This window comes from Corvus kubaryi, unplaced genomic scaffold (genome assembly GCF_017639235.1).
Source record: "Corvus kubaryi isolate FWS band 111438036 unplaced genomic scaffold, C.kubaryi_AGA036_p1.0 137, whole genome shotgun sequence".
Taxonomy (NCBI): Eukaryota; Metazoa; Chordata; class Aves; order Passeriformes; family Corvidae; genus Corvus; species Corvus kubaryi.
In genome coordinates this window covers 13,522,737-13,544,901 of record NW_024580671.1, presented here as the reverse complement: position 1 = coordinate 13,544,901, position 22,165 = coordinate 13,522,737, and the positions used below count along the sequence as shown (strand labels likewise).

General features: G+C 39.1%; 1 protein-coding gene across 2 annotated transcripts in view; it reads right to left on the bottom strand.

Annotated features, from left to right (window-relative positions):
* The window catches only part of NELL2 (neural EGFL like 2), a 140,933-nt gene that overhangs the window by 15,890 nt on the left and 102,878 nt on the right, over window positions 1-22,165 (bottom strand). Inside the window, exons 15-16 of one of the 2 annotated variants that reach the window (XM_042017926.1) lie at window positions 21,838-21,933; window positions 1,310-1,450 (exon numbers count right to left, since the gene is read on the bottom strand). In XM_042017926.1, the coding sequence (XP_041873860.1) occupies window positions 1,310-1,450; window positions 21,838-21,933 (237 nt within the window). The remainder of the gene's footprint in view (window positions 1-1,309; window positions 1,451-21,837; window positions 21,934-22,165) is intronic. The other variant, XM_042017927.1, reaches the window with a different exon arrangement.

Here is a 22,165-nt window from a genome sequence, read left to right as displayed (position 1 = left end):
ATTTCCATAAATGCCTGGCTGTAGTATTTATTACCCATGCCATGAGCGACAGAAGTGCAATGTTATAATCAGAGGGATCACGACTTATTCTTTGCACCTTCCTCTCCTAACTCCTGGCCAGCTAACACTGACATTTAGTCAGTTCTTGACAAAGAAAGCTTGACTTACGAAAGCAGGGTTGCCTCAAATTGCTGATTCCTCCTGGGAATACAGGCTTTCAGCTGTGATGAAAATGTGTTGAAATAAAGTATTGATGATGGGTATACCAGAAAGGTCATTCTCACTCCTGGAGAACTGTCTGTGTGTCTGCCTTAGAGAAATTAATTCAATTGCTTCCCTTTGGGACCGATGCAGCCCACCAAGGTGAGTTTAAACAGCAATAAGAAAGCTTACACTGTGAGCACTGAATATTTCAGCACTCAGAGAAAGAAGGGAGAACGGGTGATAATTTTGCCCTGAGAAGTCCATGGCAAAAAAAGACTGGGTTATTCTGTTATTTAAGAGCAGCAGCATGAAATACCATTAAGAGCTAAATAACATTCATTACTGAGAGATCTGCTTCAGAAAATAACTGTGTTCTTATTAATCTGCTGTTCTCTCTAACATCATTCATAAACACAGAAAACCTTTCCATCTCCTTGTCCCCCTTTTCACTCTCTTGTCCCCTACACCTTGCCGCAGCCCTACGTCCACTGAGCTTCCTAGTTTGTAATGTATGTCTGCAAACTACAGCCTTCTAGAAGCAGTTAGCCATTATATAGGAGAAACACCACAGTATTAACCAAGGTAAAGGCAGGGGTCTCAGGGATGTATAATCATTTTTTTCAATGGGAAATATTTTTATCATGAACTATTTCAGTGTACGAGGAAAACCAAATGGAGGAAATGAGGTCTGGATTGAGGCCCATTTCTATATACAAAGAATCTGACATATAAACAGGTTACCCTGGAGTGACAGATTACTGTGCATGCTATCAGCCCATGGGAAATCACCTATGCAAGGGACAAGCACAGAAGCAGATGTAGGGCCAGAGAAACTGCATTTTAATCAACATGCCTGATTTTACATATTATGTTAGTGAAACACAGAAATGCTCCACTAATGCTCCACATTATAGGTATATTCGTACTTTATATTCTTCTGCCTTTGTTGATGATGCTTATTTAGACTACAATTCTTTTGGATCAAGGTTTAAATTTCACTGCAGTGTTCAAGACAATGCATGACCAGTACAATCTGAAACACTAGATATTTTCTAGACATTTTCATGTGAGCCATAACAATACCCCACCTTTTTTAGACACTGACCTTCACAGGACTCTCCACTTGGTGAAAACATCCCATTGTCATGGTAGCCATCTCTGCACTCGCAGTGGTACCAACCAGGCAGGTTAATGCAGTTAGCACGGCTGTCGCACTGAACAAAGCCATCTGAGCACTCATCAATGTCTGTTTATTTAGAACAACAAAATAGAAGAAAATTCACACAGAGGAAATTGCTATATTCATCCAATGAAAGAACAATGTCTCTGGTATTGCTGGGTTTCACAGAATTATTTGCATTACTGACACTTGAATTTGCAGAATTACTTGCAGTGAAGTTTTGAACTGTTTCCATGAAAGTACCTGGCTAATGATTTTAGGCCTAACAGCAGCAGAGGTTCTGCTAATCCCAATTTGCTGCCTACATAGTAACAACTCATTTTGTCACAATACATGACAGGTAATCTGACATCTGTGGTAGGCTGCCCGTAATATGAAGAAAAGAATTAGGTCCCAATTCATATAATAAGATGTTAACTCTTTGAGTAGTGCAGGCTGCCTGTTAAAACAAAGATTTTTTTTTCTAGGGGTATATCAAAACATTAAATACGCACTCTGGACCTTGCTTATGCTCTTGGGGACACCAATTTTAGGTTAGAAGGGCTGCCCTATCCCGTGGAGTTCCTGTTGACTTATACCAGCACCTCTGACTCTCAATGGAACTGACTGCAGGCTCCTCTCTAACCAGCAAAGAAAACAACTGGGTTTCCAAACAAATGCTTAAATCACGAGGTAGAAACACAACACATGCTCCTTCTCCTGGAAATTCCTTTGGGAAGTGTGTCTCTTAAATGAACAACATGCACTGACTAAACTTTACAATAACAACGGATTTTTTTGACACACTCATTAGATCCAAAATCCACCAAAGCAGGTTCTAAAGAGACCTGAACTCAGGGACTTAGCAGAGATGCAGAGAACTTTGTGACATGTTCATTTCCAGTGCCTTCAGGTACACAGTAAGCTGTACTAAAGAATAGGTCCCAGAGTATGAGTGCTGTTAACAGTTAGGGAATACCAGGAGTATGGAGCTAAACAGGGGTAAAACTGAGCTCTTCCCTATCAGATTCACTGCCTTATCACGGTGTTTTACACCAGAAGTAGCATACATATCTGAGCATCAAGCTGACAGAGAGGTGCCTATAGAACCAGCACAAAGGGAGGCACAAAATGTGCAAACTGCCTTCAGAAACAAAAAGCTCTAATCACCCTCCTCCATGGGTTTGAACAACTAATAAACTCTCAGTGTACTGGCCACTTCAGCCAAAGCAAGGATTTAACCTTTCTTTAAAGGTTGAATCTTCAAAACTAAGAACTGTAACAAATTAGGACTCAAACTCCTAAAGTACGTCAGCAGTTGATCTAGTATCCTCTGGGACGCAGATATGAAGAAGAGGTGTGATGTGACCACTGAGATACATGTGAAATATGTCAAAATTCTGCCCCCAGTCCCTGTTACCTCCCATTTATGCCATTTGCTATTTTCATAGGAGAAAGTGTAAACTGGCTAAAAAAATAAATTGTGAGCTACAATAAGGTAACAAATCTCTTTTCTGAGAATAATGTGTGCCTAGATAGACATACTCTTATCTAGTATTTTGTAAAACCTATTCAAACACAAACTTTAAAAAACCCGAGACTTCCTCGTCCATTGAGAACACTTTGTTTTACATATGAAGTAATAAAAATATTAGTATGTGGGGAACACCTGCATAAACTACGAGGTATAGCACAGTCACCCACATTTGGTTTTGAGTTGTGTTTTTCTTATACATGAAAGGGGGATGTGCTCTGGGTATTTTATTTACATGACAAATAGATTTTTTTGTAATTTCTTTAGAATTACTGTACAACTGTATCATGAGTGTTTTGGTTTTTAAAAGCTTTACAGATTCTTGACAAAATCTCATTAGAAATTTTTACTATGATGCATCAGTCTGATTTTCTATCAACAGTCTCTCTAAACAGGCACACCTGATGTACATTACCAGTATTTACAATGATAAAAATTACCAATACTGGAGTATTGCAGCAAGCGTACATTTTGTGGCTTTGTGCACCACAAATTAAGTCGTAAGTCTCTATTGGTTTAAAACAGAATTTTCAACTCCACTGTGAATTCCAAGATAATCATCTCAGTAGTCATGCTGCAGGACTGAGAAATGCCAAACCTTTACAATCTTCCACTGCTCAGTGTGTTTCTTTCTAAATCAGTATAAACTCTGGCCTTTTTCTTGTGAGCAGCCAGGAGCCAGTGGGACCTCAGAGCTGTTTGAGAGATCAGAGGAAGATCAATGAAAATTATGTTACAGTAGTGAGAAAAGATTGGCTTGCAGTCCGTGTCTTATCTACTGCTATTCACTCAGAAAGTCACAGATTACTCAAGAAAAAGGAAAAGAAAAGAAGAAAAGACTGCAGGCTGGAAGTTCCCTAACCACTGGAGAATATGCTGCCTGGCAGCCAGCTCACCAGGCAGAACAGAAGTGACCGCACTAAGTGCTTGGGATCACCTGGTTAGTACTACATAACTTGTTGGGGTTGGCGAAAGCTACGTACCCCAGAGAACCAATAGTGCATGTAAACCCAGAGGCTGAGAGAGAAGAGCTGTTGTTAAGACTTGATATTAATCTTCATACTGGCTACTTAATAACATTGCATTAAGACACTGGATAGCACATACTTCTTTGGGAAAGGGGAATGTATTTATTGGTGATGAGCTGGAGAAATGAGTGTTATTTAGGTCAAAGTAACAGACATGAATTAAAGAAAGCCTGTGTTCCTCTCTCCAGAAAAAATTATTAGTTAATCTGTAAGCCTTATAAGTGTAAGTGCAGTATCACAGGCACAAGTGGAATGCATTCAGATGAACTCATTGATTATTCAGGAAAAACAAGCCGTGAATGTCACATCAGTATTGGTAAAGTGACACCAAAAGCAGCCTCTCTCTATTTGTAAACTAGCTTATGAATCTATAACACAGAAAGTATTACTTGGGATGAAATGCTTTATCCAATGTTAATAAACAAAGAAATACATTCTTCTGGTTTTGTTATGACTGCATGCAAAGTTGGAGTTATTTAAGAAAGCCTCCCATCACAAGCATGTATGGAAGCATGCTGCAGGTCTTGAAGAATGTCCTACTCCCTACAGGTTGTTTGCCATTGCATTGGAACCATTGCTGCATCCATGCAGAATAACCAATTACTCCTTTCAGGATTTTGCAGCAAACAAACGAAATCCAAAACAATTCTCCTCACCACTAACTTTTTAGACCAATGATATCTTAAGCGCATGCCAGTGGGTTTCAGAATATAGATGTTCTTTATGCACAGAATTTTGTTCTCATTCTCACAGCTAATGCTGATCAGTAATTCTAGTAATGTGCTCTGTAATGGGACAAAATATGACTGTCCCAACTCTGTTAAACAAGAAAATGCAGCAGAAATGTGTCTTACAGAGCAAAAACACTGATTTCATGGAAAAATTTCCTGACATTTGGATAAAAAGACTTCTGTTTTCAAAGAGGCATAGCATGGCTCAGGAAGGGCTGCAAAAGTATCTACAACTGAAATTATCTTATTAGTATGGGTAAAGAAGTCAGAAATAATTTTCCCCTGTCCTATGGTGAAACCTTCTCTGATGAATCATCTTGCAGCTGCTCAGTCAGAGGTGTGAGCTGACAAGAGAAGAAAAACTGATTGAAGTCTTGCTTGGCCAGTGGCTATGGTATATCAGTGGGCTATATGAAATACTAACAGTGATAATGAAGTCCTGTTTGATGGAAAAGCATGGAAAATGAAATATTACTCTATAGAAGAAAGTTAGCAAAAGGCTTTATATTTTCACTTACGAAAAAAATTTAAACAAAATGTTTAAGTACTAGATAAGGAAGGATGTCTATTTTCCAATAGCAAGTGATGACTTTTTTAAGCAGAACAGAAGAGACACCTTATTCTGACTCTTCAAGTTCTGGTCTTTAACTGGTTATAAAGAGGTGTGGAAGAGTGAAGGGAAAGAACTAAAAAATAAAGGCAACATCCCCAGCTTCCACAGGAGGTAAAACAGCATCCTATACCATGTGTGATAGGCCAGAGGAAATGGTCTCATCCTCGTCCTGCCCTTACTTATGACAGGACTACCAGTGGCTACCACAGAGGTAGCCTTCTCCCCTGTTTTTCCTTTTCAAATAAAGAGCACAATTGCACATACCAAATCTGCCATCCCACTGATGCAAGTCACCAGGTTTGAAACAGAAGTCATTGGAAGTAACCTTCATCCCAAACTGGAGACCAGCTACACAGTTGTACCACAGCACTTCATTACTACCTGCTCTGGCTGTGCTTCCACCCTATGACATTTTGCACAGCAGCAGATTTGTGATTCGGGCTTTTGAAACACTGCAGCTGGAGAAAACACACACACCTGTGAGACTGGTGAGCCCACAGAACACCACGAACACGTGAACTCTCTCTACCCTATGTAATTCATGCACACACTCCTGGCAATACTGCACATACCCGCTTGCCACAAAACAGGGTAACTGATTATTACATGATTACGTTGCACTTGATTTGGTTTTCAAATACTCAGGTTTTCTCCTGTGCATTTGTCTTAAACTCAAACCAGTCAGCCTTCTTATTTCCGTATTTTGTTACCCATTTTTCAACTCAATTTTTTTTCTTTTTTTTTTGCTGAGGCCTCACTCTAATAAAGTAGACACACAATCAGAGGCATTTTGAAAGTAAGAGCTGTGTACGCCTAGCTTCCCTTGACATGAAAAAACCACGCTCTCCCAAATACCTTCTTTATACCTCAGAATCCCTCATTTCCTTAACCGTGGCAACAATTTTAGCTGTTATACCCCTTTCTCTCGGGAACATAGAGAAAACTCTTCTCCCTGAAGAGTAAAATAAGATCATTAACAAATTACCCACAGGTGCAAAAGAAAAAAAAGGAGAATTAGCTGTCTGATTCATATTATTAGAGAATTTCTGTATAATAAGAATTTTTGAAGACTGAAAGTGGTATAAAACTGCCAATTAGAAAGATAGCAGCTCTCTTTCATCCAGCAACAGGACCAAGCTCTCATGTAGTCAAGCTGCACTCAACAAAGAACCATAGTGTGGGGGAGGGGAGGGGGGTTGCTACCACTTTATTATTCACTTCAAGACTTAAATTTTAATCACCAAATCCTCCTCTCAGAAAAGCCTGCATTCACAAATATACAGAGAGACAGAGCACAACACAGCCCGTAAGTATTTTCTGTCATAAACTGCTTTATCCAGGTCAATACAAACCAAAGCCCTTGCTTGTTAAGAAGTCAACACCACAGATTGGGAGCTGTGAATACTTAGAATTTAGTTATCTCCATACTGGAAGTTTTTCTGTGACAGAATAATACATGGCACATAGCTAAGACTGCCAATTAACAGAGACTCCCAATTGCAATAATCTGTCCCAGCGTTAATTGGGTTTTATCACTGGTTGGTTATAGATATATGGATATGGTTATAGAGATTAATGAGCAGCCAACACCTTCCATAGTGTTCAGTCACTACTGACTCAGGCTAAATTTGAGATCTCATTTCAATGGCAACAGCCTTTCCAGCCTAATGCTGACCTCCCGAGTCACCCACATCCCAGCCCCATATACAGTACAAATAAAGTACAAACTGAAAGAAAAATAATTTCAGCAACAGATCACTGAAGAATTGGTTTAGGAGATTTTGAAGCTGCTTAAACAGATAAAGCTTCCATGTTTGGTTTTTTTTCATGGGTACATTTGGAACAGTCAGACTCTGATATGCCTTTGCATATGTCAATACAATATCAAGGATATTATGTCTGGCTTGTACATAGAAGATCACATTTCAACTATTCAGATTTATGCTCAGATAACAGAATATACAGTAGGATTAAGATGATGTCTGGGTTATCTAATTTTAGTAAATACATACGGAAGGAGGAAAACGCCTTATTCAGTAGGACCAAATGGAAGTTCACTGTACTACATGAGGTATTTGCTATGGCTCAGTTTTCTGGAGTAGCCTTGGAAAGGGTTCATTATCTCTACTGCAAATTCTAGAGTCCCATCTCTTGCATTTAACAACCAAAAAGTGTTTGTGTTGGTTTTCATGTGACCATGTATTTCTAATATGATGATACTTGAGAAGACCCTCCTGTTCAACCAGACCTTTGATTTGAGATCTTATGCAAAAAACAGGTCCAGGCGGAGAAATGTAAGATCCTGAAAAGTAGTTCAGTATACCAGAGCTATATTACTGCTAAAACAAAAGATCAGCTTTTGGGATTTCCATCCCACTACATTCTCCTATACCACATGCATATAAATATAATAAAGAGGAATAAAACCCTCAAGAATATAGTGGCTAAGAATGCTGACATAATCCAGGAAGATATCAGTTATGCCAAAAAACCTAAATTGTTTGGAATGACTTTTAAATCTATTTTGCAAAGTTTAATCAGCTCCTTTTTTTCTAACACTGCACCTGACTCCAAAAAGAACTTTCTTCCTTTGTCAATCACAGCCCTAGAGCCTGATTTCGTTTATAGTCTCACTCTGATTTGTCATCTTTAAGGAACTATTTAAAGATATAATATCATATATTGAGTACTAGGGCACTCTTTTCACTGTATGAGTTCTCATATCAAAGGTGTCATTAAACCATAAAATATTCTTGATTTTAATTACAATTTCATCCCAACATTTTATTCAGTTACAAGTTTGAACCATAAAGGGCAAGATTACAGATGGCCCATGGGACACAGCAAGGAGAGGAGTCACCCACAATTCTATCCTACCATAACACAGTTGCATGAGCAAAAGAACTTTCTCTACACATCACTAGAAACACCAGGTATCTCAGATACAGCCTTCAGAGAAGGGTGAAAACCGTGGCCCTTCCTCTCCCTCCTCCCTGGATAATGAATTAGGCCCATCTTGGGGAAAAAAAAGCATTTGTAAGGTCTTTGGAGTTGCTGTTTCTATCTCAACACCTCCCTGAAGTAGTAGAATTTCTGGTTAAATCATCTTAAAATTGCTTTGACTGGTGGAGTCAGTGCTGCAGATGATATGTTCTTCACTCTAAAAATTTCCAACTGTCATGTTGCATGAAAAAATAGCTACTATTATAACAGGTCTTTTTTTTTTTTTAATCCCAGCAAGACCATGATTGCAGTTTATAAAGTACCCTGTCCATGGAAAACTAATTTAGTTACATTAATGAAAAGGAAGCAAAATGTGATTGAGAATGTAATACAGAATTATAGTTCATTAATTCTTCAAGTATGCAATTTTCCAGACTCCTGATCCCCCATTGATTTCTGCACACCCCCATAGGTCCTGCTAAATGCCAGCAAAAAGAAATTCAATCGTGTTGGTATTTCATGTGTGGCAGTGGTGGTGCTCCAAAATTAGATAGAAATGTTATCAAAAGGAATTTTCCACTCACTGCTTCACCATGTGGCCCTGTTAACAATTCTTTGTTGTGGAAAATTGATCAATCACAGATCACACCAATAACTGAAACTATGCCTCTCATTGCACACCCAATATAATCAAAGGAAGTCATATTTGTAGCAACTGAAATTCAGAGCACCTAATTGGCCATGATGAACTAGGTGCATCCAGGAAACTGTAATATAAAAATAATATATTTTTCAGCTCTATTGTGTGCCACTGATTACGCCAATTCTCATTAGAAAGACTAATTAAGAGGAATTGGACCTCTATTTGTAGTTGTTGACAAAGAGGTGGTTTTGCTTTCACTTTGTTCATCATTCTCAGTACAGCATCTCATGTTAACTAACACATGCTTCTGTTTCCTCATTAGCCTTATCTTGAAAAAGAAAAGTACTTCTTTTCTCCCAGACAGCAAAAACACGTTTATACCTTGAAATACATTGACATACCTATTTTAGATACCTACTACCATCTGAAAGTTACACAGCTACATCATAACCATGAGATGTTTACACATATGAATGACTGATGCAACCAGCATTTTCTCAGCCTTGCAAAAGGTTTTTTCAGATCAGCTCTGTTCATAATTACACTAAATTTCCAAGTACTTAGTTCAGAGGCAATTTATGGAAAACAAACAAAAGAGGCCTCAAAGCAGCTCAACGTTTGAGGAACTAGGAATTATTTTGACACTGTGATTTGAACTTGGTCTCCTGCTGTAGTCCTCTACTCTTTGGTCAGGGTATTGCACATACTATATGTGTGCTAAAGTTTAAAACACTCTTACCTACATTTTCTTACCAGTGGCTTCTTATCACAACTCTCAGTCCATAGACCGGTGACAACTAATTTGCATTGCTACTCCTGAACTCTCAAATCATGTAGAGATTGTATAAAATTGCTGAAGCACAAAAAAGGAAAAAAACCACACACATTTTCTTTCATGCTACAGTTGATAACAACTCACCAAGAAAACAATAAATATTCTCAATACAAACATGAAAAAGCTGTAGAAGCACCTTAAAACTAAATCACTCTTCCTTTGCTTGGGCTATAAACACATCATTGGCATGATATGTGCAGAGACTGCAGACGTCCTCATGCTGACAGCAAAAGGAAGAGCTCCATAGGGATATAGGACAATGATTGGCAGTGTTATAGATTTTAATTCCACTAATAGTCGAATGACTCATAATTCATGAGAGAGCTTACAGTGAGTGATGAAGGTCATCCCTATCTCCCTTATATAGCAGAAGGAAATTCTATTACAATGCTGCCCAGTTGCACTATTCACATTCTATTTATAGCCCACTGTATCTTAAGAATGTAGCTGAAATTTTAGTTTTCATGTTTAATAAAGGCCTTTTTTCCCCATAGCAAATAATAGATAAGTAGTGGATGTATTTTGATGTTTTTCACAAATAACAAGAAAATCCTGTCTCCTTAGAGCTCTTTTGTAGTTTTTTTTCTTCCCTGGTTTCTTTCTCCCCCTTTTTTTTTTCTCTTAAGCTGCTACATATAGGATTGTAGTGTTGCAACAAGCTAAAGAAAGACATAAATAGATAAGTACCAGTATGTGACCTTTCAGCAAAGAAAAAAATCTTTTGTGATTTAAAACTGGTGACTCTGACAGAGGAAAAGAAATTATATGCACCCAAGAAACTGTGTCAGGCAAGGAAAATGGAGAAAAAGATACAGAAGGATGAAGCAGCAAGGCATTTTAAGCTATAAAACTGAAAGGATGAGGTAAGTAGGGTTCATGCCTAAATCCAGAATGCACATTAAATTCAACCCAGGCATTTTTTGTTTAAAGTCTGTCAAAGATTTTCTTGGTGAACAATTTCAAGTAAAAATGTAAAGTAAAGCAAGTAAACATTCCAAGCTTCTGAAGTCACCAGCCCTTGTCTCACTGCTCATTTTGAGCTTACTTTTCTTATCTGAAAAAAAATCAGATGAGAACAGGGAGAGTGACCTCCCTTTCAAACACTGCAGCCAAATAAAAAGCATCTGATCTGCAGAACCCGGGCTTTCCTCTTTGCTTGCTGCAGATCTCATTTGTTTACTCTCACAGACAACTTTTAAAGCTTTTTTTCCTTTATAATGAGATAGCCATTTTTGAATATGTCCTCCTTGAAGGTCAAAGGGCTTTTTTAGGTTTTACAAATTCACTGTACTTCCCACTCACAGACAATATGCTATAAATCCTACCATGTTTTCTCTCAGAGATTACCATATTTAACAGACGTGCAAGGGGAGGAGAAATGAGACGACCCACATCTTACCTGGACTTCTGCTACTGTATTCTTATGCAAACTTTGTCACCTACTCAACTTTCCTTGTGTGGTTTGATTCCAAATCTGTAAAATGGGGAGAAAGTGCTTCCACCATCTACCCCTTTCCCTTTCTCTCACACTTGCTTTATTTGGTAGTACAGATAGATCGCAGAGGTCACAAGGACACTTACTGATAGTGATGGTCCATATTGGGGCCATTGTTACTTAATATCTTCATTAATGACAGGGATGAAGGGATCAAGTGCACCCTCAGCAAGTTTGCAGATGACACCGAGCTGAGTGGTGCAGTTGACACACCTGATGGACAGGATGCCATCCAGAGGGACCTGGACAAACTGGAGCAGTGGGCCCATGGGAATCTCATGTGGTTTGACAAGGCCAAGTGCAAGGTGCTGCACCTGGGTCAGGACAACCCCTGGTATCAACACAGGCTGGGGATGAACAGATCAGAGCAGCCCTGCTGAGAAGGACTCGGGGGTGCTGGTGGAGGAGAGGCTGGACATGACCCAGAAAGCCAAAGCTGGACGTGGCCCAGAAAGCTAAACATATCCTAGGCTGCATCAAAAGAGACATGATTAGACAGTCAAGGGAGCTGATTCAGCCTCTACTCTGCCCCTCTACTCCACTCTGGAGAGACCCCACCTGCAGTGCTGTATCCAGCTCTGGGGTCCCCAGCACATGGAGGACATTGACCTGCTGGAGCGAGTCCAGAGGAGGGTCACAAAGATGATCAGGGAGATGAAGCACCTCTCCTATGAGGAAAGGCTGAGAGAATTGGGATTGTTCAGCCAGGAAAAGAGAAGACTTCAGGATAATCTAATTGCGGCCTTCCAGTACCTGAAAGGAACTTACAGGAAAGACTGGACAAGACTATTTACAAGGGCATGTAGTGACAGGACAAAGGGGAAGGGCTTGAAAACTGAGAGTAGGTTTAGATTAGATGTTAGGAAGAAATTATATACTATGAGGGTGGTGAAGCTCTGGAAGAGGTTGCCCAGAGAAGTTGTGGGTGCCCATTCCTGGAGGTGTTCAAGGCCAGACTGGACACAGGCCTGAGCAATCTGGTCTAGGGAAAAGTGTCCCTGCCAATGGAAGGGGGGCTGGAACTGGATGGTCTTAAAGGTCCCTTCTTACCTAAATCATTCTATGTTTTTGTGATACTATGATTGAAGTCCTGCATTATTTGTTTCAGACAGGTCTCATAATGTAGACCACAAGTGTTTTTTGTAAAAGTATAATTGTCCCTGTGCAGTTCTGCTGCCCTCTAGGATGTTTAATTTTTATGGATACTTGAAAGACTAGCTTGATATAGCACCAGCAGCAGTGCTATTAACTTCATATTATTATACATTTTCAGGGAAAATATTCAGAGAAAGGGAAGAGCAAGAAGTTGTTTTGTACACAAACATGATGAGTTTCAGAATCTCACAAACAGCTTATCTATATCATTTATGTCAAGTTTTCAACCCATCCATTGGCTGCACATGTTTATTTTTCCATAGCCTGAATTAACACTTGGAACATTGTTAACATAGAGCATTCCTTGTAGGAAAGGGACATTCTCCAGGGGTTAGCTGAACAGTTTCTGAGATTGCTAATCATGTTTTCTTTTTCTGTTTTGAACTTTCTCTTAACAGTAAATATAAAGACTTGGCTTTTACTGAAACATAATTTGCTAAAGTTTGCTGAAATTATTAATTATAATAACAACTGAAATGACAATAATTAATTATTTCTAGATTTTTATCATTATTGAGGAATAAGCAGTATTATTTCTCTTTTCAGCAACAGTCCTTTCTGAATCTATACCTGGACTGTAAACATTGCAGACTCAGGTTTCTATGCTTATTTCTGACTAAAACCCTTCAAATCTCTTAATTTTTTCCATGACCAAAAAACCTCATGCAGAGGTTCTTGGAGAAGGGTTTCAGCAAAAACTCTGCGCTGCAGTTTCTGGTGCTCTCTGTAAAAGATCTTCCAAATTCTTTTGAGCTGAAGAATAAACTTTAGCCACTTCATGCCCTTCACACTAATGAATGGAGAATGCTCAGGCAAGACAAAGGGAACACAGATGCTATGTTGGGTTTGCATGGGCAGGTTTTGTAGGCAGGGATGCTACAGCAGTGGCTGCTGTGAGAAGCTGCCAGAAGCTTCCCCCACGTCTGATAGAGCCAATGCCAGCCAGCTCCAAGACAGACCTGGCACTGGCCAAGCCCGAGCTGGGATAGTGTATGTAAGAAGGGGGAAAAGTGACTGCACAGTAACTAATGTATAGCTTGTCAACAGAACAGAAGCTGTGAAGATGATGACTCCTAACCTCATGATTTGTGTAAGGCTTATCAAGAGGAGTACAGAAACAAAAATATAGGAATCAAAAGCCCTTTCTGCTCTAGAGCAGCCAAAGGAGATTTTTCAGAAACTTCCTAGGAATATCAGATTTGACAGTACAAATTAAGCCTGTCTGCCTAGAACAGTCACCCTCCATGAGTGAGGCTATTTCTCCCTATTAATCTCCAGTCAGGAACAGATACAATATACTGTGCCCTACACAGTACATCAGGAAACTACATTAACCAGAAACATGTAAGCAGTGCAGAAGTCCAAATTCCTAGAATTAGTGTTCTGAGAAACTACTTCTTTGTAACAGAGGTAAGTCAAAACAAAAAAAAATTTTTCCAAGTTCTGAATGGACTTGGTGACACCACCAAGGTATTGGATGAGACAGTTTATGGGATCACAGTTCAGTATTTGAGACACTGCTTTTATGCACAGACAAGGCCTAAACAGCTACTACCTATGGTAGCTCAGAAGGTAAAATTTAATAGTTTTCACCCTGGACAACACAAAAATTATAATAAATTGACTGTGCAAATTACTGTGATAATTTTAGCCTACTCCTTACTAGTTTTTGTTTAAATTTCAAAAGTCACCTTATATTTTGAAAGCATTAAAAGTTTTGCAACCACAAGGAAAGCAGTTATGCTATCAATCAGATGACTGATACATTGGTATGGCTTTGTAAGGAAATACCTCATATAGTCATATCCTGCTAACCTCTCCTCAAGTCACCAAAAAAATTCTACCTGAGGATGAGTTTCACATTGTGTAACTGTAGTTCAGTGATAGGACTGCAGAACACAAATTATATATTCAAAATTCCTTATTAGGGTTCTACTTACTGGAAATTTATCATAGGGACATATTAGTCTAAGTTAGAGCTAGTTGCTATGCTTAAAGAAGACACAGAAGTTGATGTTATAGGATTCTTCCAGTAAGTTTGCCCATGATTCTACTATCTGCTTTTCCTACAGGCAACACTAAACACACCAGTTAGATGCATTACCTCAGTAAACCAAGGCTAGCTCAAACACTGTCCTTACTTCTGAAATAAGCAGCTGACATGCAACATAGCATGTTGCATGTTCTCCCTTTGAGAGAGCTGCCTTCATGTTTATCCCACTTCTCTTTATTTGTTTATTTGCTGCCTTCATGTTTATTCCACTTCTCTTGCTCCCTTCTTTTGCTTCTTCCTTCACTAAACCCACCAGCAACCCCTTAAGGATTTCAGAGAAAGAAAATATTAACCCTAAAATCCTTTCTGCTCAGAGTTTTTTGTTACACTCATCTATCCCAGGTCACAACTGGCTTCCCCTCCTAGACTATGAAGGGCACACCTCTTACTCTAGCTTTGTGCAGGACCTTGTATACTTATACCACAAATTTGAGCCTTTTGGTATTACTGCTAGAAGTTCCAATCTGCTATCAGTAATTTAATTCTTTATTTTAACAATAAAACTGAGCAAATGGGAGATTCCTGAGTGTTGGAACCCTGAGTTCAGAGAATTTCAGTCTTTCAGTGCTGACAGGCAATGATCAAAAGCACACTGTGTTTGACCTGAGGCCTTGGGAAAGGCTTCCCAAACTGTGTGATAACACTGAGGTTGTTGCTGTGTAATTAAAGTTATATCACTGGGTGGAATATGTAGAGATGTAGAAAATTTAGGTTTCTGGGATATATGTAACGAGATGGAGGATTTGGGGTGTGGATTAGTTCTTCTTCTTTCCTCCTTCTTCTTCATAGATCTGGGTGTTCAGGTATTGTTCTGGTATTGGTTCAAAAAACCCACAGTGTGGATCATGAATAGTTAGTTATTGGATTATAAGTAAAAATAAATTAGTTGGCATTCCATAATTGGGTAGGTTGGACTTTAAAAGGCCTTGGAAGTTATAACTCGAAGCCATTTTCACCTTGTTAACTCAGAGGCACATTCTGTGAAGCTGTATAGATAAGAAATAATAAACATTTGAGTCCGAAGATAAACCCTGTGTCTCCTGCATTTCAATCCTAACTTGGAGTAAAAGAACTCACTAAACAGAGGCAAAGAAGAAAAGAAACAAAACAGAGAAAATGAATACCTGAGTTGCTCAGAAAATTTTGACTGTGATACTCTCACATCTTACTGATAGTGTAGCCAAGAATTCTTAAGAATTCTGCCAAAAGTAATTTTGCTTCTTAAAGCCTTTATTCAACACTCTGTAGGCTTCAAATACCATTTGTGTCACAGCTTTACCTTCAGAGCCTACCTGGCCACAAGATGATTGTGGTTGTTTTAACTGAACACAAGGGATCAAGACCTTAAATGGATGCAGTTTTCTTGTCATGCTAAAAATACTAAAACACTTCATTTTTGCAAACTGCGCTAAGTTAACAAGCTTTCTGGTTACTTTGACAAAGTCTTCTTTTTCTATACCAATAAAATATTTTTTCTAATAACTGGGAAATCATAATGAGAAGACTTTTTCAAGCTTTCTTTGGAATAGGAATAACAATAGCCTTTAATAACCTGAAGTCTGCTATTATTATGGTCAGTGCACATGAACAAATTAATTTGGACTTGCTGAAATGAGCAATAATCATTCATGCTAATTATTTAGCTTATATAGAAAGTAGCACAAAACTGACAAGATCTGATCTATAATAATTATTTAGCAAAATCATTTGTCTGAGTTGTATTTCAGTATTTTGAACTACAAATGTTGCAAGAATTTGATTCAGCAACATCCCGTGAGGGGAAGTTTACCATATGTGGAGAACAAAAAATTAAAAATGCAGAGAAGATCCAAATAATGTATTTTCCTTGGCACTGACTGTTTCTGATAAGAGCTCAGGTAAGACAGGGTCATCTCACCATCATCCATCACTCACCATTTTTTTCCATAAACTCAGTTAGATCTTTAATTAAGCCAAATGTTGGTAATAGTGTATGGTTGAATTAATGGAGAATCTGTAAGCTAAAATTTTTTTCAGTCGTTGCTTTCAAAGGTACACAGCTTTGTCTGCCAGTTTATTTTCAGCAGTTTTAACATGGATTGTTTGGTAACAGGTGGACATGATTCCTGCAATAACCAAGGACAATTCATTAGCAGGAAATTCAAACAGCAGCAAACCATCCAAAAACTTGCAGCCAACCTGTTAACAAAAACTACATCAAAACACTACCAGTAGCAAAACTCTACTTTTGGATCTAATGCATAATTAAAAGCTGTCCAAAATACTCAAAGCACAAATCAAGTGTGGAAACTCAGAAAAAGAAGCTGACAAGCCGCAAAAATGCAGTAATCTTGTATGCATACACTAGCAGATATGCATATATAGTAGGAGAAGAAATCCGCTCTTAAAGCTCTGTTACTGAATTAAAGGAGAGTTGAAGTAACATCAAGCAAATCTAACAAAGCCATCCGGTTCTGAATTCTAAAATATAACATTCTTCAAATACAATTTAAGACAGCATTTAAAAATGCCAATTGAAGAATTCGTAATATTGCAATTAAACAAGACAGTATTAAGTCAAGTATTTTGAAAAAGTTTACCAGGCACAAATACTTTTAGATTTGCTTTGTAGTCTCATCTCTACACTGCAGAAAGCTGCTCTACTTGGTGAACGCTGGTGTGCCTTTTAAGACTTCAAAAATTTTTAATATATAAACCCCACCTCCCTAAGCCAATGAATGCATCCCCGCCATTAATAAGGTCTCGACCCATATCCTTTGGGAGGAGACATAGAAACTCTCCCACTCATTTTTGTGACTTGATGAGTTTTAGTCTAATTTTTATGGCTTCATACCAATTTTTTAAAAAGGTGGTGTAGGTCGTTATATCTGCACATGATTCTTCCATCTGCTGCCACATTCCACTGGTCCATTTCCACATGGCACAGGCCATGATTAATCTAGAAGGCTCCCAACAGATCATTTGCAGGTGTTGTAACAGCTCTGGGCTTTGTTAACTGCAAGACACTCCACAGCAAATACATCACACTGAAACAGCCGACCAGCAATAACAGTTGATTCTTCCTCTTATGTTTCCAACAGAGATGTGGCTCCTAATGACACCCCACAAGCACCATTTTGGAAGGAAAAAATTTTATGAAACCATCATTACTTACACAGGACTTCTCTTTGCAAAAGCTGCACTGAGTTTAGGCTGCATAGGCAGGACCTAAGCATGGACAGCATCATCCCTCTCAGGCTTTGGGAGAAATATAGATACTGATTGAGTAAACAAAGATGGGTTTTGGAAAGGAAATTCAAAACAGTGAGGTACTCAATGCCTTCTTCACTTTGGTCTTTATAGGTAAGATTTCAGGTGTCCCACATCACCAAGACCAGTGGAAAATCTACCCATGGTGGAGAAGGATCAATATCTAAATAAATTGGAAAAAACCACAGATCAATCAAACCTGATTGGATGCACCCAGGAATGTTGAGGAAACTGGCTGATGTCACTTGAGGCCAACCTCAATTGTCTTTGAAAGGTCATGGTGACTGAAAGAAGCTCCTCAGAAATTGAAGAAAGCAAATGTCCCTCCAATCTTCAGAAAAGGCAAGGATCCAGGGAACAACAGATTAGTCAGCCTCACCTCCACCCCTGGGAAGATGATGGTATCCTCCAAACAGATTAAGGACAAGAAAATAATTTGAAACAGTCAGCACCCATTTATGAAGAGGTAATCATGCCTGACCAACCTGATAGCCTTCTAAAGTAAGATGACTAGGTTTGGTGAATGGGAGAAGAGCAGTACACATGTTGGTTATCTTAGTAAGGTTTTTGATACTCGCATAACATCCTGAGACAAGCTAAAATGTGCAGGGTAAATAAATGGGCCGTGAGATGGACTGAAAACCTTCTGAGTGCCTAGTGTCAGAGAGCTCTGATCAGCTGTATGACATCCATTTGGAGACTAGTCACTTATCAACACACACCTGGGTAAACATCAGGTACTGAGCCAGGACTGCTTAACATCTGGACAGTAAGGCAGAGACCACCCTCATCATGTTTTCAGATGACACGAAATTTGGAGAAGTTGCTACATAAGGCAGTTTTACTGACATTCAGTAGGACCTCAACAGGCTGGAGAAATGGGCCACTGGGAATATCACCAAGTTCAGAGGGAAATGCAACAACTATTAAGAATCCTACAACTATTAAGAAACAACCTCAGGCACCAGTAGGACAGTGGAAAAGTTACTTGACAGAAAACAACCTGGAGATGCTGGTGGACATGAGATGAACATGAGGCAGCATTATGCACTTGTAGCAAAGGTGGCCAACAGCCTCCCGAGTTGCAATAGGAAGAGTATTGCCAGCAGGTCAAGGGACATGATCCTGCCCCCCTATTCCATGCTGCTGGGATCCTATCTGGAGTGCTGGATCTTGTTCTGTATTCCCTAGTACATGGAGCAAATCCAGTGCAGTGCTGTGAAGATGATTAACAGAGCAGAGCATCTGTCATACCAGGAGAGGCTAACAGAGCTGAGATGTTCAGCCTGGAAATGAAAAGGCTGAGGGGAAACTTATCAACGTGTATAAATACCTAACAGTGTTGAAGGAAGCTAGAAACTCCCAGTCATGTCCAGCAAAGGGACTAGGGGCATGGAAAATTTCATGTGAACATAATGAAAATAAATTTTTTTGTACTCTGAGGGTGATTGAACACTGGAATTGGCTGCCCTGAGAATTTGTGGAGCCTCCAACCCTGAAAACACTCCAAATCCAACTGGGCACAGTCCTGAGAAGCCACCTGTATTTGACCCTGCTCTGAGCAGGGGGATTAGACAAGATGATCTCCAGAGGTCCCTTCCAACCTTGTCCTTTCTCTTCTATGATTCTGAGAAATTATTTAAACAGAACTCTTAAACCACCTTTGACAGAAGGAAACAGTAAGAACTGATAATTGCATTTTCTAGGTTATTGCTGGGGTGTGGATTCAATCTCCTGTAATTAATTCATAGGTTCAGCAGCTGCTTACAATGTCTACATAACCATAGACATTTTATTTTAAATTAAAAATGCCAAGATTCTTCAATAAGCAGTTTTTAAATATGTGTAGCATAAACAGAAATAAGAAATGTGCAATTTTAAAATAGATTTGGCACCTTTACATCAATTGCCCTCCTTCTCTGTATGTGATAGCAACAGAAGATATCTGCCTAGAGAAGATTGCATCACCTTTGTAGATACAGAGACTGTTCAAAGGGAAGCTTCCAGCATAAATTATTTGTAGTACGAACATCTTGAAACATTTCAAGCCTAATGAGAAGCAAACTCTGCTGCATTCACTACAAGTGAATGTGTACTGTTTGAAGCTCCAGTTTTCTTTAATGGCTGTATACAGCACCATTTTTCTGACAGCGCAGTCTCAGAAAAAATCAGCTATTACTCTTTACCAACCAGATAGTTCTTCCATTTGCCACTCTGACAGTATTTCAGACTGTACGTTTCAAAGCCACGCAGAAGTAGATGACAATCCTTCTCTGCATATTAGTATCCACATGAGGTGACCAGACCTGTACTCCTGTGGCTGACCTCTAGCATTATTTATTTCTACAATAGGAAAAAAATATCATGTTCAACAGAAGTTAAACAGGACAGCTGGTCTTCCCCTCAGAAAACTGACCTATGAAATTGGTTTGGGGCTGGCACATTGGCTCCAAATCATAACACTATCACCAGCTATGTGTTATCAGGTCACCACCATGCTAACCTTATGTTAAACATTGAGATCAGGTATACAGAAAAGCGTAAGATGTAGTCCAAGGCTCTGCCTACCTCCCTATATGTTTCCTGAAGGGCAGGAAGGATGGGAAGTCAGAACAGCAGCTCAGACTCTTTTGAAGGACACTTGGGGCTGAATGCAGTTAATCTAACTTAAGTTATCTTAAGGTACTTGAATTTACTGGATTGGGGACTGAGTGTCCCTGGGTTGTCTGTCCTATAAAGAAGGGAGCACACACAGGACTTCCAGGATCAATTCTGAAAAGCCAGTAAGGTCTCTCTTTGATAGTGGCTACTAATACTGACTATAGGAGACTAAAGCAAATATGCTTCTAGTCTACACACTTCAGATAGGAGTGTAAAACTGCAAAAGACGATTACACACTTTAAAACTATCCATGTTATATTTAGTTGAGAACAGGAGAGTGGTTCGAGGAGCATATAAGACAACTGCTACTAAAATAAATTAACTGTTTTAATACTTGAGCATTATCTTAGCATACAATTTGTTCCAAGCAGTGTTACAAAGGAGAGACCTTGGTATCCTGTAGTATGGTATTTGCAGTCTGTGAAAGAGTGAGCAGTATTTGAAAACTTGCTCTTTTAACATTTTTTAAGAAATAGATGAGCAATTAGGATGCTGCTTTTCACACAGCATCCCTCATGGACTCTGTGGTAATACTTGCTCAAATACAGAAGAATGAAACCAACCACATTTCTCACCTCTCAAACAGACCAGATAATACAGAATTCAGACTGGTCTGTGTTTTTCATTAAACTGGATATGTTTACAAGTCAGATGAAAGCAATACTTGCTCAAATGACCTCCTTTCCACTCCTTGGAAGATTTATTGAAGGCAATATAGAACAGCAACAATAGTCAATCATAGGTGGCAGACTGCCCTTTTATTAGGCGTACAGAAGCCAATTAATCTAAGCGAGCTTTCTCCCTTTACCTCCTGGAGGCAAGTATGCTTAGAATGCATTTAAAAATTCTGCAGCAGTAACTAAAGGTGCTGAAGCTATTCATTTGAACTTTGAAAAATTATTTACAGGCACTTGAGATGCTAAGAATTAACGCTCTACATACTCTGCTGGGCAATATAATTTGATTAGATCCAAGACTTAAAAAATAAAGTTCTAAAACAAAGCCTTGTGGTACTGCCATCCTCAGGGGTAGTAGGGAGAGATAAAGGAATGCTTGAGAAAGGAGGTAAAAGCAGTAGGAACACTGAAACCTGCCCTAACACTGAGTTAAGTAAGCTGGGTTATTCACAGGTCTTCAAATAAGGTTGTAAATGAAGGTGGGTTACTGGACCAGGAACACATACACAGCACAAAAGTAATCAGTTACGTGAATTTATTTCCAGATGTCAGATTATCTGTTATTTATATGAGACACCAAAGGTCATTTGAGGTGAAAAGCAAGTCCATAATAATCTTATTAATTATGAAACATCAAAACCCAAGATGTCTTAATTCATGTTCTAATTTTTGCAGTCCATGTGCTTCTAATTAGAATTGCTGTAATATATTCTCTTGGGAAGCATATAAGAAAAGTGAGTAAGTTTTAGTGGCAGCTTCCTCTTTCAGGGCACAAACTTAAATACTTCTTTATTCTTGGATTACTTCAAACATCCTTCTTGGATTATCTTCATCGTAAATTAAGTTATAATCTTACCAGTCTCACAGCTGGGCCCAGTGAAGCCTTGTGGGCAGGCACACACATTGGAAGCAATACAGGCTCCTCCGTTCCTACACCCATCTTTGCAAAATGCTGCAAAATGCAAAATCACAATATATGGGTACAAGAATTACACTTGGCAATCCCGCAGATGGACGCAGTCCGCTAGCAGGCTGGCACAGAATGCTGTCCGTGCAGCACTGAGTGCAGAGACTGCCTTCTCCTAAGGATAGAGGTCACAAAGAGATGGTTTATGGCCCCCCTGCCTCACTGGCCAGATGGGCTGACAAGCTACAGAAGGAGATTAGAGTAAATCATCTGAAGA